We start from the raw sequence: 15,413 nt of genomic DNA, 5'->3' as shown, positions 1-15,413 counted from the left end.
AATTGAAAACATCAAATAAAATTTATGCCTGCTTTGTAGACCTCAAAAAAGCCTTTGATAGTGTTTGGCATGAAGGTCTTTTTTATAAATTGTTGAAAAATGGTGTAAACGGTAATATGTACAAAATTATAAAAGATATGTATGGTGATGTGAAATATAAGGTAAAAACAAGAAATGGTTTAACAGAATCATTTTGTTCAAATATCGGAGTAAAACAAGGATGCAACCTTAGCCCAAGTCTGTTTAATTTATTTATTAATGACCTGCCTGATATTTTTGATAATGATCATTGTGACCCTACACTGTTACACAACACACCCATTAATTGCCTTCTTTATGCAGATGATATTGTGATTCTTTCAAAATCCAAAAGGGGATTACAAAACTGTTTGGATAAACTATCAGCCTACACATCAAAATGGCAGTTGTCTGTCAACACAGATAAAACAAAAATAATGATATTCAATAAGTGTAACAGACTCCTTAACAAGGAAATATTCTTTTATGAAGGAAAAGAAATCAATATAGTTAAAGATTTCAATTATCTTGGCTTAACTATGAGTCCAAATGGTAAATTTAAAGATGCAATGAAAAACCTAAAAAGAAAAGGAATAAAAGCCTTATTCTCATTAAAGACCAAAATTGGATCTGGTAATCTGGACATGTCCATACTACTGTCACTATTTGATAAACTTATCAGACCAGTTATTGTGTATGGGAGTGACATTTGGGGAGAAGAAAGCTCTACAAAATCAATTGTAGAGGATGTTCAGCTTACATACTATCGGTACATTCTTGGTATCTCAAAAAATACACCAATCATGGCAATATATAGTGAATTGGGAAAATTACCTCTTGACTCTTTTATTAAGAAACAAATGATAAAATATGCCAATCGTATTGCAAATTCCACAAATACTCTACTTCAAGAAGCATACTATGTCAATAAAATTATTAAAAGTAAATGGTTTAAAAAACTTGATCTGATATTAAAAATATTAACCATTCTTATCTTTGAAATGAAACAAATATTATCTCATTATCAAAATTAAAAACAATTGATGAGAAATTAAAAGAAGAGTTTACAACTGAGTGGAAAAATGAAATAAATAATGACAATAGGAAAAAATCAAATTCTAAAAATAAACTAAGAACCTACAAACTTTTTAAAACCAAAATAGAACAAGAAAACTACTTAACAATTATGAAAAACAGTGAACTTCGCAAATCCTTAACAAAATTTAGACTTGGCAACCACTGTTTGAAAATTGAAACAGGCCGGCATACAGGATTGGATTTTAAAGACAGAGTCTGCAATATGTGCGACAATGACCATGTTGAAGATGAACAACATTTTGTCACAAATTGTCCTCATTACAACGAAATAAGATTAAAACTTTACATTGTAGCTAATAAACGTATACCAAATTTTGACAAATTTAGTAATGAAAATAAATTCATATCATTACTAAGTGACGAGAAAATGTCTATTCCTTTAGCGCAATATTTAAAAAACTGTTTTAATACAAGACAGCAGCACCTACATAAACTAAGCCAGTAATACATTCCTTGTATTCAAATTATTATCTTTTTTTTTTTTTTATGCCTTTTTGTTCCCTTACTTTTATGTGGTTATTTTTCTTTTACTATTATCTGATTTGTAACCCTTTTCATCCCCTCCGGGGGATGTTGTGTGTTAATAAATAAATAAATAAATGTACAAAGTTTCATTCCAACCCCGCGAGTGGCTCATGACGTAGAAATGTGACAATTGCTGATGCAGGAGGACACATGTTTGTCATGTCTCATCTAAATATACTGTGATACATGCATTGTTTTGGAATAAATACGTTTAACATCAAATAGTACTTCTAAGTTATCTGCCGATCCTGACACATTATCTAAAGTAAAAAAAGCTGCATATTTCATTTCTCTGAACTAAACATCTCAAATGAATTATGCATTTCTCCCTTCTATTGTATATGCGTTGACTGAGAAATGTGTTTATATCTTCTCCTGTGTTTCCCTTAGCCTCAGTGTAAGAAATACAACAAGTCTGAAAACATTTATAAGGTATAATCTAGCATGTTAATACCTTTGACAAAACAATCATTTACTGTCAAGTCGGCTAGCTGTTTTATGGAACTTGTTTACTGTAACATTTTAAAGCATTTGACTCAGTAAACCTTTCTCACATTTTTCACATTGAAATGGTTTATGTCCTTTATGAGATAAAGTATGCCGATTAAGGTAGAGATGCAGTTTACCTGACAGGTATTTTAATTAGTTAATTAGGAAACCAAGATGACCTCCCTTGTCCACAAAACTATATATTTTCGGAAAGCTTATTGTATGAATTTTAAAATTTTGTTAGTATTTTTTTATGGACACTGTAGTTTGAAATATGCACAAAAATGTTCTTTTTTGGTCAAAAGTGATTTAATTAGCTTCTAAACCATGCTTCTTCTGTTTCCTATCAAAATTAGTTTATGGGTACATATGTTTACTATGAAGAAAGTGCCGTCTTGAAAACTGTCTACTAGTTGTCAATTTTGCAGGGCGGCAGCTCAAATTTTACTACTTTAAGTTAATACAAAAATTAACACCCAGGCTAGTTGTCTGTACGATTGTTGTAACACTGTTCAACCAAAAACAATGCCCCGACGGCGTTTTGAAGATAAACACATTGTTAATCATTTGTGAAAATTTCAAAACAAAAGGTCGAAGTGTCTAGGAGCTACTTTTTTTGAAAGTTCTGGGATGTGCACTAAAAAGAAGCAGAGATAATTGCTAATTTGCATAACAATTCACTCAGTAAGAAGTTCGCTAATGCTCATAATTAAAATGGCTGTAACATTTCCAAATTTAAATGTATTATCGTTTTGTTAAAAGTTAAATATAATGCATAATATGGAGATTTTTAACAGTCAAAATTTTAACAGTCTATAGCCAAGACTATAAATGTGTCAACATGTTATGCTTTAAATCATTTGAGATTTTAAAATTCTTCTCGCACTGGTTCTGTGTCTGCATGTGTTAATATGTGCATATTCAATCACTTGATGTGATAACACATGCTTATTAATACCATGTGGTGTAGAAAATCTTTCCCACATTCGCCAGGATATGATGCTTTCTGTGCAGCCCAAAATGCCATGTTAGGTTTTGAGTAGAATGCAGTAATTGGAACAAATCATGATGGTCAGGGACCCATTCGCTCAATCCATATGATTTGATGGAAGAGACGTTTATAATAATAAATTATGGAAATGATTATTGCTTTTGACACTGGTCAATTGATCAATATCCACCTGCCCGCCCGCTGCAAAACAAATCCAAGTTGCATTTTCATGGGAGTATCATGATCAAAGTACCGAAGTCTAGCGCAGATGAGAAACAAGGTTATACATGGAATAAAATTGTATTTCATTTCTTCTCTTCGATCAATGATCTCACTTACAATTCTTTGAGAATCATGCAAATCAAATTGAAAACAAAATTAATTTGATTTTTTCCCCCACCCTTCTCAAAAAATTGCCTTATAAAAAATCGCGAAATAAGGAATAAAAAAAGCCTGGCCTTAATAACAATGACAGATGTACCAGGTAGATTATAATTAAATGTTGCAGCATGTTAATGTGTTACCCACCGAGTCTGAACTTTCTGAACAAATATGAAAATAAAATATGGTCACCAGTGATGGCAGTCAGCATTTAGAAGTAAATTACAATGCAAATACGGGGATGCCAATTGGCCCACCACCGGGGGCAGTAGTGCTATAGTGGTATATTGTCTTTCATAACAGAACCCACACAGATGAACTATTTATGATTGCTTATTCACGAACTCAAAAACACTAATATTCAAGAACGACTAAAAATCACTTGCATCCCCTAATAAACAAAAATAAACATCTAGACATTGGATTTTGTACAGCGATTATACAATCACTTCTATGAGAGAAAAAATCTCTACTACTGTAATTTTTAACTGACTTTGTCAAGAATAATTACAGTCATTCTGAATGTTGGCAATTAAAGCCTGAAACAATTAGTGCTAAGGCAAAGTTGGAAAGTTGGAAATGTTGGGTGGAGAGATGTTGATAAAGTTTGGCACTATAAAAGAAACTGGTCATTGTATTATTACCAGTTTGAAAATATGGACGTTGTGGAGTATGATATGGCCAGTCAAGACAAGATTTTTATAGCAATCTGGCAGGCATTTTGGCAAGTCAAAAATATGCGAAAATGAGCAAAGAAATATTTACAATAAAAAACACTTGCATATGGTCTCATGAAATTAGAAAGTCAGAGTCTAGTCCATGTCAAGAACATTCATTTTTGACTAAAAATATTCCCTAAAAAATAGAGAATTAGATGTGATGTCATGAAATGCACAAATCTGACAGAGGACCACCCCAGGTAGCTGTGCGATAAATAGCCAGGTGATCGAGTTTATGGTTTGGGAGAAGAAGTCGCTTGGAAAAAATTTGACGATAGACAGACGATGACAGCTCCAGTCAACACATGAACTCACTCAGTCATTTTTGATGACAGTGGAGGTAATAAAACAGATTTAAAAAATGCATGTGCAAAATTTGAGACAAAAATAACAATTTTTTTAACTACATTATAAAAGTATTGTGACAAAATGACCATATGCAGAGAATGCTTATGAAAAACTTTTTTTAACAAGTATTCATCCTTTCAAAACTGACTTCTAAGCAATTATATCAAACGTGACACGAAATGGATTCGTTTTTTGTATGTGCACATTAGATCTGAACTGCATTAGCAATCATCATCAAGCTCAATTAAAATTATAAATCCAAAGTATCTATGTACTGCAAACAGTATTGTTAGTAACATTGTGTGGTGAATTTGAACTGTAGTCATAATCTGTACACTGTACACGTTTATTGTATGCCTCAGAATACATACTTTTGTAATGGTGTTATATGTCATCTGATCACCTGAGTGTATTGATATGTAAAAAGTAGTGCCATGGGGTAACTGAAAATGGCGGAATAAACAAGAAGTTACACTTGAAAGCTACTGTTTTCTTTGATGTTTGGTGTGTTCCTGAGTCAACACATCACACACTCATAATCTTTTTCTGAGTTGATCATCATTACAACCATTACAACCCAAGTAATAATAATATTGACAATACCACTTGTATCTTATCAAAAACTTATTTATGTAAATTTGTAATTAACTAATTAATCAATTAAATAGAGCTTACATATTATTTTGAAACTCTGAATGAAAACAGTGTTTACAAGTAAAATTAACAAATGAATAGACATTAGCAAGCAGTTTTTTTAAAGTAAGAGGGTGTCACCTGCGCATACGCAGGAATTGAGTCCCAAGCGAAGATAACAACACACGCTAAAAATGCAAAGGCTCATGGGTAGATGCTATTTGTAAACAATGACACATTATGACCATCTGACACATGCACAGGTGATGACTCCCCCGTTTTAAATATCACAGTCTATATTTCATATACAACGCATAGACCAGAGACAACTGTTTGAGGCATGTGGTATACTCATTAAATGCTCAGTACACATATTTCAAAATACATGAAAGTTGCTCCATAGACATGGTGAACAAAATGTTGTATCTATTCCTGATTCATTAAAATCTTTAAATCATCATTAGAGTAGCTTAAGGTAGCGAGAAGGGTTTGATGATGTTTTTGAATAAAGCATTCTCTGTCTGTTGTCTCATTCAGAACCGTACTTTAGCGTATATAATTCAAAAGCATAAGTATAGAGGGGCAAGTTCACATAAACCAGACATTCATTGTTCACATAATAACCACGTGACAACAAAAATGGCAAAACTTGCAAAAATGACTAAATCTGTAATTGCGAGAGCACACTGTGGAATTTCCGGGTGAAATTTGCGTCATGCATTGTCCGTAATCAAGTCCATTGAAATGTGTTCCTGATAAACAAAGGATCTATTCTTACATTTTCTATGCAGTTTAATACAAAAAAAAAAATATAATATTGAAAAGTGAATTCAATTTCATTATTATATTCAAATTGTCTTCATCATTTACTGCACTGTCTACAGTTGATTTATGCATACAGTAATTCCCATCTGTTCTGAATCATTGATTTGTCCACATTATTCTCATAGGATATATAGTCCAAAATGTATGTTCACATTCTATCATCCACCATTTTGATGTTTTAACATCAGGATATTTTCTGTTTGCTTTCTTCAGCATAAAGTTGCATCTGAGAAAGAATATAGTTGAAAAAATGGAGTTTTATAATGTGTTGTAAGTTTCAAGATATGACATACAAGTTTGTAGATGAAGCTATCAGTTAAATGCAAATACATTCCCTATAATCATAAAAAGCTTAGAAAGAACTCCCGTGTGCTGAAGGTATTAGAGGCATGAAGTACAACAAAGAAATACTGTATTTATTATATTAGAAGCACATCTTCATTACACATAAAGCATTGTGTTTATTAGATACAAAATCATTGAAATATGTGTTATTTTGACCATGGACTTGTGCGCCTAATAGAGCAAATGATTGCGATGGTTCCACGTAGCTATGGTTTAACAATTATAAATATTCATTGAATCTGATGAGTGGTTGAGATGTTGGTGGAAAAGTTATATATTGGCTAATTTATATGCAAATTAGGTCATTAATATAAGATTTCAACCAAAAACTATTCGGGTTTGTGGATTATCCAAGAGCATCTATGTACCACGTTTCATTAAAATATGTTAAATGGTACTTCAGAAACAATGCCTAATTTGATTAATATGAAAATTAGGTAATTAATATGCAGAAGATTTCAACCAAAAACTAATCAGGTCTGAAAATATCTATGTACCAAGTTTCATTGAAATGTGATAATTGGTTCATGAGATATCAGTGGAACAGACACACAAACAGAAGCACGAATTGCAAAGACTCAACAAAATTTTATGACTTCAATGTATTTTCTGATTGAAATTGGGTGTTTTTGTTTCGATGCTCTTGTGATTCAAATTCAAATCAAATTTAAATCTGACATTGAGATGTAATATTATAGCAAATATGTAGAGCTAATTATTGAGGTATTGAATTATGAAATAATCTTACAATAAAAAAAACCCCATTAACGTCACTGAATCCTTTTTAAGCCTAAGGAATGACAACACCAAATAAGGTTGTCACAGTAAAGAACATGTCTGCAACCACAAGCATTGTTTGCAAATAAAAACAGGATACCTTAATAAGATCTGATGACACAGCTTTCAAAGGAACCATCTTAACATCATTCATTGTATAGTTACTTTTATCAGCCTCTATCCATGGGAAATTCTACAAGACATAATACCAATAGAATTTAATCATAAAAGTAATATGATTTCTTACAGTTACCAAATAGCTTGCTGACACTGTTTATTTCATATTTATTTTGGCTATCTATAGAGGCTAACATTATAGTCATGCTGGAAATTATCAAACTCTAGTCCAATAAGTGCTGTCATCTTTACTGCATTTTTATCCTGAAATTATATCAATTTTTGAGAAATTTAAGTACCGGTAGTCTTTATAAGAATTAAAATATCATAGAGCAGATACCTGTATAAACTGAGTCTGTTCTATTTCTAATACTGAAGACTCCTTGGTGTAAACTAAAATTATGAAAGAACAATCTAAAAATAAAAGAAACAAAACATAACCTCAATTATTATACATCTGTCACGCCATAAGTTACAGCATGCCATAATTTTGCGGTATTTTATGAGGTATTTTCATCCTACCATATAAGGAAATGCGAATTCCAAATATGGAATGGTTATGCATGTAAGCTTCCTCTACTAATAAAAACAAACATGGCTGTCACCAGGGTTTGACCAGAAGAAGTTTGCTGATTCTGTTCTAAACAATTTGGATTTCGGCATTCTCATGATGTATTCTTGGAAGGAAAAGATGTATAATAATAAGGTTATTACGAGGATACCTCAAAGTATGCACTCAGACAGTACACCGTCGCATCGACCTCCATTGCACGTCGGTGGATACTTCCGCTGTACTGTCTTCGTGCATACTTTGAGGTATCCTCGTAATAACCTCGTATTATTAAACATCTAGCACTGAAAACAATTTGTCGTTCTGTAAAAGGCTGTATCAGCATGCGTTCCAAAACATATCAGCACTCATTTGAAAGTTTTCCCCTTATATAGGGTGAACATTACATGTATATGGTCATCAATATCAGACTCATTCCAGATTATTGACATCACATTCAAACACATTCCTTTGTTTACATTGGACACAGAATAACTATAGTGCCCGATGGAAATCCAGTCACTGACATGTTCACACAGCACAAAATGTATTTTTGTTGTCACTCCAGCCTATGATCTCTCATTAATTAATTACTACAAAGCGAAAAAAGATGCATACTAATGAGGTTATCATGAAAATTGTGCCAAGTATGCACTCAGACAGTACGGGTTGCATCAACATCCACTACGTGTTAGTCGATACGATCACCATACTGTCTTTGAGCGTACTTTGCAGTATAGTTGAAATATTAATTTCTAAGAAATATTATTGTTATTTATACAAATTATTTATGCTTTTCATGTGGTAACCTCCTACCCTACTGTAGAATACTTTATTTTAGCTGGAATTAATTTTCGCTGAAAAGACATTTTAGGTATTTTGTACGGAATTTATTTTCACTGATTTTTGACAAGTTGAATGTAAAATATAGGAAAAAAGGTATATTCTCTGGATTTTATTTTCACTGAATCATTTCTTCAGCGAAAATTAATTCCAAGCGAAAATAAAGTATTTTACAGTATTTACACTGGGCAAACAGCATGTATATGTATGCTATATTTGAATGAACTAACAAGGTACTTATTCAGGAATATGCATTGTTTTTTTTTTCTTTAAACATGAAAGTCAACTGTTGTCACATCTCAAATTATAAATATTTTATTTTTCAAAAGTTTTGGATAAGACTTCAATAGCTAATAGAAAATTATGTTTTTTTGGTCCAATAATTAATAAATTAAAATTAAAAATACAAAATATTGCACTAAAATTGTGGAAAAAATGCATTCATTATTCTCTAGTTCTAAATTTTCATTATTTTTACCAATAAGTAAAATTGCGAAACAGTTAAAGCTGCGTTGATGTTGAAACTGACTTCTAATCAATTGGTACAAAGCCATCAGATTTGACATTGATGACCAATACAATTTTGTGTTATTGTCAAGCCAAGCATTGATGAGCAGGCACACATCTGAATCTAGTCTTTTAGTCGCCAACATCATTGCGGTAATTAATCATTGAGACTTGGGGTAAGGAACCAGACTATCAGGGAAATAGCAAAAAAACGCCAATAGAGGGCGTTGTTTCAAATACCTGATGGGATTTCTTCCAGTACAGCATCACAGACATTCAGTTTAAGTAAAAAAGCTCTCAATGACTGTTCCAGTCGCAGTAAATAATTATCATTGCTGTAAAAAAAACACACAATATGAGGTTATCCAATAAATTTATACCAAATGAAAATATAAACGTATTATCTATGAAGCAAAATTTCAAGTCAATTTTCATTAGAATTGAGTGTAGTGAAAGCAACAAGGGTAAGCAAGTTTTATAACTTTTGTTAGAATGCAAATATTGATATGCAAGTTATTTTACATCATTTTGTATGATGTTGGATGGTCGGACACGGAGACCTATAAAGGGAGCCCAAAACATAAGTCGTCTTTCAGACTAGGTACAAGAGTGGCTAAAAAACTGAGAGAAATCCTAAGCCTATATGTAATCCTAAACACACAGTCTTGCTCATTCAAACTTGATATTATTTGCTGAAGTGTGTGTTTGTCTTGATTAGTGGATCTTTTAGTGCAGCCACCAGTTGCATGCACTTATTAACTTGATCTGAAATCAAATCAGTGACAGACAGATATGTGAAACCATGTAATACACACTAATTAAGTAACAAGTACCAGGAGGCTATGTATTCTCAGTGAACCTTGCAGAAAAACGGTCACAGAGGACCCTTTATAAGAATTCCAAATATAATTAGATCTCTTATACCAGGTGCCAGGACTAACATAGTACTTGTTTCACATTTTGTACTGTTTACATCTATACTATACGTTGTATAGTGTTGGTGTTTGTTATGTATTTAATATGGGACTTTTTTGGCCTGAAATAAAGGATTAATAATAATAATATATCAAAGTGAATTTTGGTTTCTAAGCTGATAAGCGGGTCCAATTGGACAATGTTAGCCATAAGTAAGGAGGGGGGGGACAACCACATTCCATGTTATTCCACTAAATGGAATGCCATTCAACACAATGCATTCTCCAAATTTGGCATGCTGGAATCCGGCCATCCCCATGCTCTGCAGACACTCTCACCGTATACACTAGGGCTAAAAAATTTAAAATGTTGGGTAGTCCATCACTGGTTTTGTACTTGAAACCATATACACAATAGACAAGTTTCGAGTTTAGAACTTTAAGTCGGTTTTTGCGTGAGAATATGGGGTTAATCTCTAGTTCATGGAATTTATTCGCTGGATTCCTTGACTCCCGGTGTACTGATGAGCTATCAAATGTTTACATGGTGAAATATAACCCCCTCCCACATACACACCGACAACTTTTTGACACACGCAAGTTTCTAAGGTAACAGCAAAACTTAAGACAAGTCTATTGTGAAATATAACTAAATCACTTTGTCATTTTGGGATACCATTGGGGACATTTTCAATAATTTGAAAATTTCTAGTAGTCCGGCTCAGCTACTGTTTTTGGAAAATGGTAGCCCGAGTATATGAATTGGTAACTTCTGTTAATTTCAATGCTACACATTCAATATATATAATGTACACCTTGACAATGACTGTACCATACCTGAGTGACCGTGCAATAACTGGTGCAATTTCAAATACAAATCTCTCCACAGGTTGGTGACTGCTGTTAAGAACAGCTAAGACCACTCGATGAAGTTCATCCTAATTTAAAAAACAACAACAAAAGTATAAATATTCTACTACATATTTTACATGAGGCACATACAGATTTCTCTTTTATCAAGGCAATTGCCGTCAATGTCTGTAATTGTTTTTGAGATTAAAGCGGGGAAGTCGTCACCTGCGCATGCGTCAGATGGCCATAGTGTGTCATTGTTTACAAACAAGCGTCTGCCCATGAGCCTTTGCATTTTTATTGTGTGGTGTTATCGTCGCCTGCGACTCAATTCTCGCGCGTACATAGGTGACGACCCTCCCGCTTTAAATATATATATCAGCTGAGTGGTATAATAAAAGTAAATACAGTCTAAATATGGGAGTTTGTTAACAAACATTTGCTTTCCACACAAACGAGAAATTTTTGTAATTTTATGGAATTAATGAACTTTTTGCAAAAATTGCTGACACTACATATCAACTTTGTAACAATGGAGCTATTGGCAATGAAATCCATGCACTTTTAGACTGTAACCATACTGGAATAACAAATGCTCGTACTGAATTTCTGAATGTAGTTAGCATTTATAATGAAAGTATCCTTAAACTATCAAAACAACAAATGTTTACAAAAATTTTAAGTTCGAGAGATGGGTTCATTGCCAATAGTGCTAGCAAATTTATTGACAGCATACTATTTTACTATAAGTAATTTTACTTAGACTTTAGTTATTTATGTATTTTCTTTGTCTCGTGTGTGTACTTGTGTTTTATTATATTTAATGTCTTTTGACCACAGATAATGTAACAAAATATATTATTTAGTGTCAAATAAAATATACTATACTACTATACTATACTATCATAGGACCCTAAAGGAATTGCAACTACTATGTAGTTTCACAATTTACATGGACTCAAAGTGAAAATTTTTCTTTCCCAAAATTTAAGCGGAAATCAGGCTTCCTGATCAGCAAGGATTAATAAGTTAATGGTATTCAACTATGATATCTGTATAAGAGATTATGATTTCAAGATTTATGTCGGTATGTCTAGTACATCTCAACACACAGCAAATATTTGGAAATGTTCAATTGCAAATGAGCAAAACTACTAGAAACAGCCCAGGATAAACACCAAACAATTACGTCAGAAACTTTAGTGTAAAAACGTTTCAATTTTGTCTATGTAAGAGAGTTATTATGCAGCTTAAATGTGACTATAGTGCATGAGCTAGAAATCAACCCCCTATTCTCGTACAGAAACTGACTGATGGTGCTATGACTTGAAACTAATCTATTCACATGAAGATTTCACTGATTATCACATGGCTTGCATACCCACATAATCCTGGATTGAGAGGTTTTTCTAGAAAAAAACTGCAAGAGGGAGCACTGCAATTCAGCGGCACCAGCAACTGGAGGAGATTGGGTTCTCTCTACCAGGGTGTGGAGTTTTTGATAAGTTAAAATGGAGCATTCTATGGCTTCCTTGAGGCCAAAATTACTATCAGACAGGTCACAGTTGAAGACTGTGGCCACATGTGATCCCTGGTCAATCAGAGTTTTATGGTTGCTAGAGGTTCCGCTTCCCAGGGTATGCATGGCCATGACATGAGGGCGCTGTGCCCCTGTTCCCTTGTTTAAAAAAATCCCTGCTTGATTGGTTATTACATGTATAGAATAAAGAAGACCATCTTTGGATGATGGTACAGTGGCCAGTGTGTTTGCCCTGCACCTTGCAGCGAGGTTCCAAGATCTATTCTCAGAGCTGACTGTTCACTCAGCTCTGCCTTCCAAACATGCGGTTTCAGATTTGGAAAATTGGTTTGGAAGACATAGACTTCAAATTACCACGACAAAAACACACAGACAGGGACTGGCAGTGTGAGGTAGGAACACCTTTTTTATTAACTGGTGACCTGCGAAAAAGGCCATATTGACAACATATCGATAACATATTGATAACAATTCAAATTGAACAAGAACAGTCATCAACATAAACAATTTTAAAATACACAAGTATCACATGAATGGTTGTCAGAAAGGCAAAATACAGTAATCATTCGTGCTTGGGTGGGTGGGTATTGACGATGAATTTTAGTTCTGCTATGAATAGTATGCCTCTGGCTGAACTGATTTGACAGATTTGCACCCGGGACCAATAAACAAAGTGACTGATAATTAGTCCATTTGAGGGCGCTATAATGTACAAAATTAGCACCTAAAACAAAAAAGTCATGAGAGATAGCATTGACTTCAATGTCTGAAAATGTCACCTAGTTGGCACAAAAATATTTAAAAAACAAACAAAACAAACCACCTAACTAACCTTGACTATTAAAGGTTTGACACTCTGTAACACATTTGTGATGTACTGGTTCACTTCAGGATGACAAGACATCTACAGACAAATATATAAGTCATAAATTATGAGGCTATACCGAAAAGCAGACCAATTTATATAATATTTATAATATTAATAGTGCACAATATTAATAATATTAATAGTGCCCAGTATTAATATTATTAATAGTGCACAATAACTTATAATTACCTCAAAATCATACAAGATTTGAAAATAATACGACAACAAACTGTGCGGTTCTGATAACATGCATTCAAAAACAAGTAGGTTAGATCGCATTTAAATTTTATTTATTTATTTTTCTCTAATTGGACTTAATTTCATTTGACTTAGCTTGCTGAATAAGTCCCATGTTTTTTGATTACAGTAAAATTCCAATTTGGTGAAAATTCTGGACAAGAAAGACAGTTTCATTTGTCTCTTTAAAATCTTGTGTGATTTTGCATAATTTGGTCAAAAAGTTTAGGGTAGGCAATGAATTTTAGGTAGGGTTAGGTTATTGACAGCAAACACATTTTGCTACTTGGCCTGAATAACAATGACGTAAGTGAGAATGATTTGCATATTGAATGTTGCCCTCAGACGTTCAACTAGTCAGCTGTTTTGGACATGAATCTTTAATTTTGTGTGATTTCTTTTCTTTTCTATGGCTGTTCAAAATCCTGATTCTATAAAATAATTTTATATTTATAAAAACAAAACTGTTTAATGTTAAATAAATTTACCTGCACAGGCACATTGTACTTCTTACGTCGTTCAAATATTCCCGGTGGATATAGCTCTCTTATATAAAGGATGAGATGGAAAGCAACCTCTAAGAATTCACACAATATATCAGCACATACTACGGAAATAACAGAGTATACAGAAAGTTTATTAAACAGGAGCAAAGGTCTGGCTTTTGTCACTTCGTACATGAAATTTGAGATCTATGAATGAATTCTGGCGATAAAAACAACTTTTATGTGCTGCAAAATGTTGTATCATCACTGATTGGCTGTTTCCATGACTTCAGTACATTACCATGGGAACTCATATACGCAGTCTGACCTGTATGTAAGGCCCACCCACAGCCCTGTAGACTGATTCACTATTAGTAGTCTATTATGTTTTGTAGAAGTCTCACAATAATATACAGCATCAAGTCTAGTAAACTAGAACCTAGTTAAACCTGTGTTAGTAACACAGTGTTAGTGACCACCTCTATATAAACACCCCCTGGCAATAGTGATCACTTTTAGTCCAATTGAGGCATAAATTACAGGCCTCTAGATAGAGAGCATTTTGGTTGCCATGGCTTTTAAATTAAATCAAAATCTGAACAAAATCATACTGGAGACAACAAAAATTTCAAAACCTTTCTGGGAAGCTTCGACGGGTGCCAACATTTTTTGTGAGGCTCTGTACCCCATCCAGCACACATGAAAATATAAATTCAACGTTCCTATCCACAGGCGCTCTGGACGTTTCTTGGATAATAAAAAAACATATAATAATATGATATAATATATAATATGAGTGGTCGACGAAAGTATCGCTGACTGACTAAGTATGCCTTCCTTACTTTATGTCCTTTTTATTATCAAAGAAACGTTCCGGACGCCTGTGTTCCAATCCACCAACATCCTGCGAGGGGGCAAAACAACTCACATATTACGAGCACAAAAATATATGTTTTCATTAGCATTACATTTGTCATGTTTGTGAAACCATAGACTCCACGAACGGTAATGCGAGTATGACCATCCGCCGCTATGTGTGAACAATACAAATAAGTCAAGCCTTGGTAAACACTATAATTTCATATTTCAAAACATTGCAGACAGCTTTTCTAAAAAAAAAATCAACGTACCTTGCGTTACGTTGATACCATGTGATTCATTGGAAGCCATTTCATTCTCTTGGTCCAAAACTTGTTGTAATTGACGATCTTGAATTCTTCGGAAGCAATTTAACAACGAGTGTAGATTGTCTGAACGGGAGACGAAACAGCGTTTCTCTACTGCAAGAACGTAGCCATTTTGAAATCGTGGCCAACTCCATATATTACATCATTTCTGATTCGCTAAAAAT

General features: G+C 33.4%; 1 protein-coding gene across 1 annotated transcript; it reads right to left on the bottom strand.

Annotated features, from left to right (window-relative positions):
• Positions 1-3,926: 3,926 nt before the first annotated feature.
• Positions 3,927-15,352, bottom strand: LOC100313650 (MAD2B-like protein). The gene is given in 8 exon segments (NM_001168110.1): positions 3,927-6,253; positions 7,250-7,342; positions 7,607-7,680; positions 9,407-9,501; positions 10,918-11,018; positions 13,305-13,376; positions 14,066-14,184; positions 15,193-15,352. Coding segments are annotated over 8 exon segments (636 nt in total). The 5' UTR covers positions 15,233-15,352; the 3' UTR covers positions 3,927-6,211.
• Positions 15,353-15,413: the final 61 nt, after the last annotated feature.

Source organism: Saccoglossus kowalevskii, chromosome 15, assembly GCF_978046115.1.
Source record: "Saccoglossus kowalevskii chromosome 15, keSacKowa6.1, whole genome shotgun sequence".
Classification (NCBI taxonomy): Eukaryota; Metazoa; Hemichordata; class Enteropneusta; family Harrimaniidae; genus Saccoglossus; species Saccoglossus kowalevskii.
Note: the sequence above shows the minus strand (reverse complement) of the source record. Positions and strands in the feature narration are given on the sequence as shown.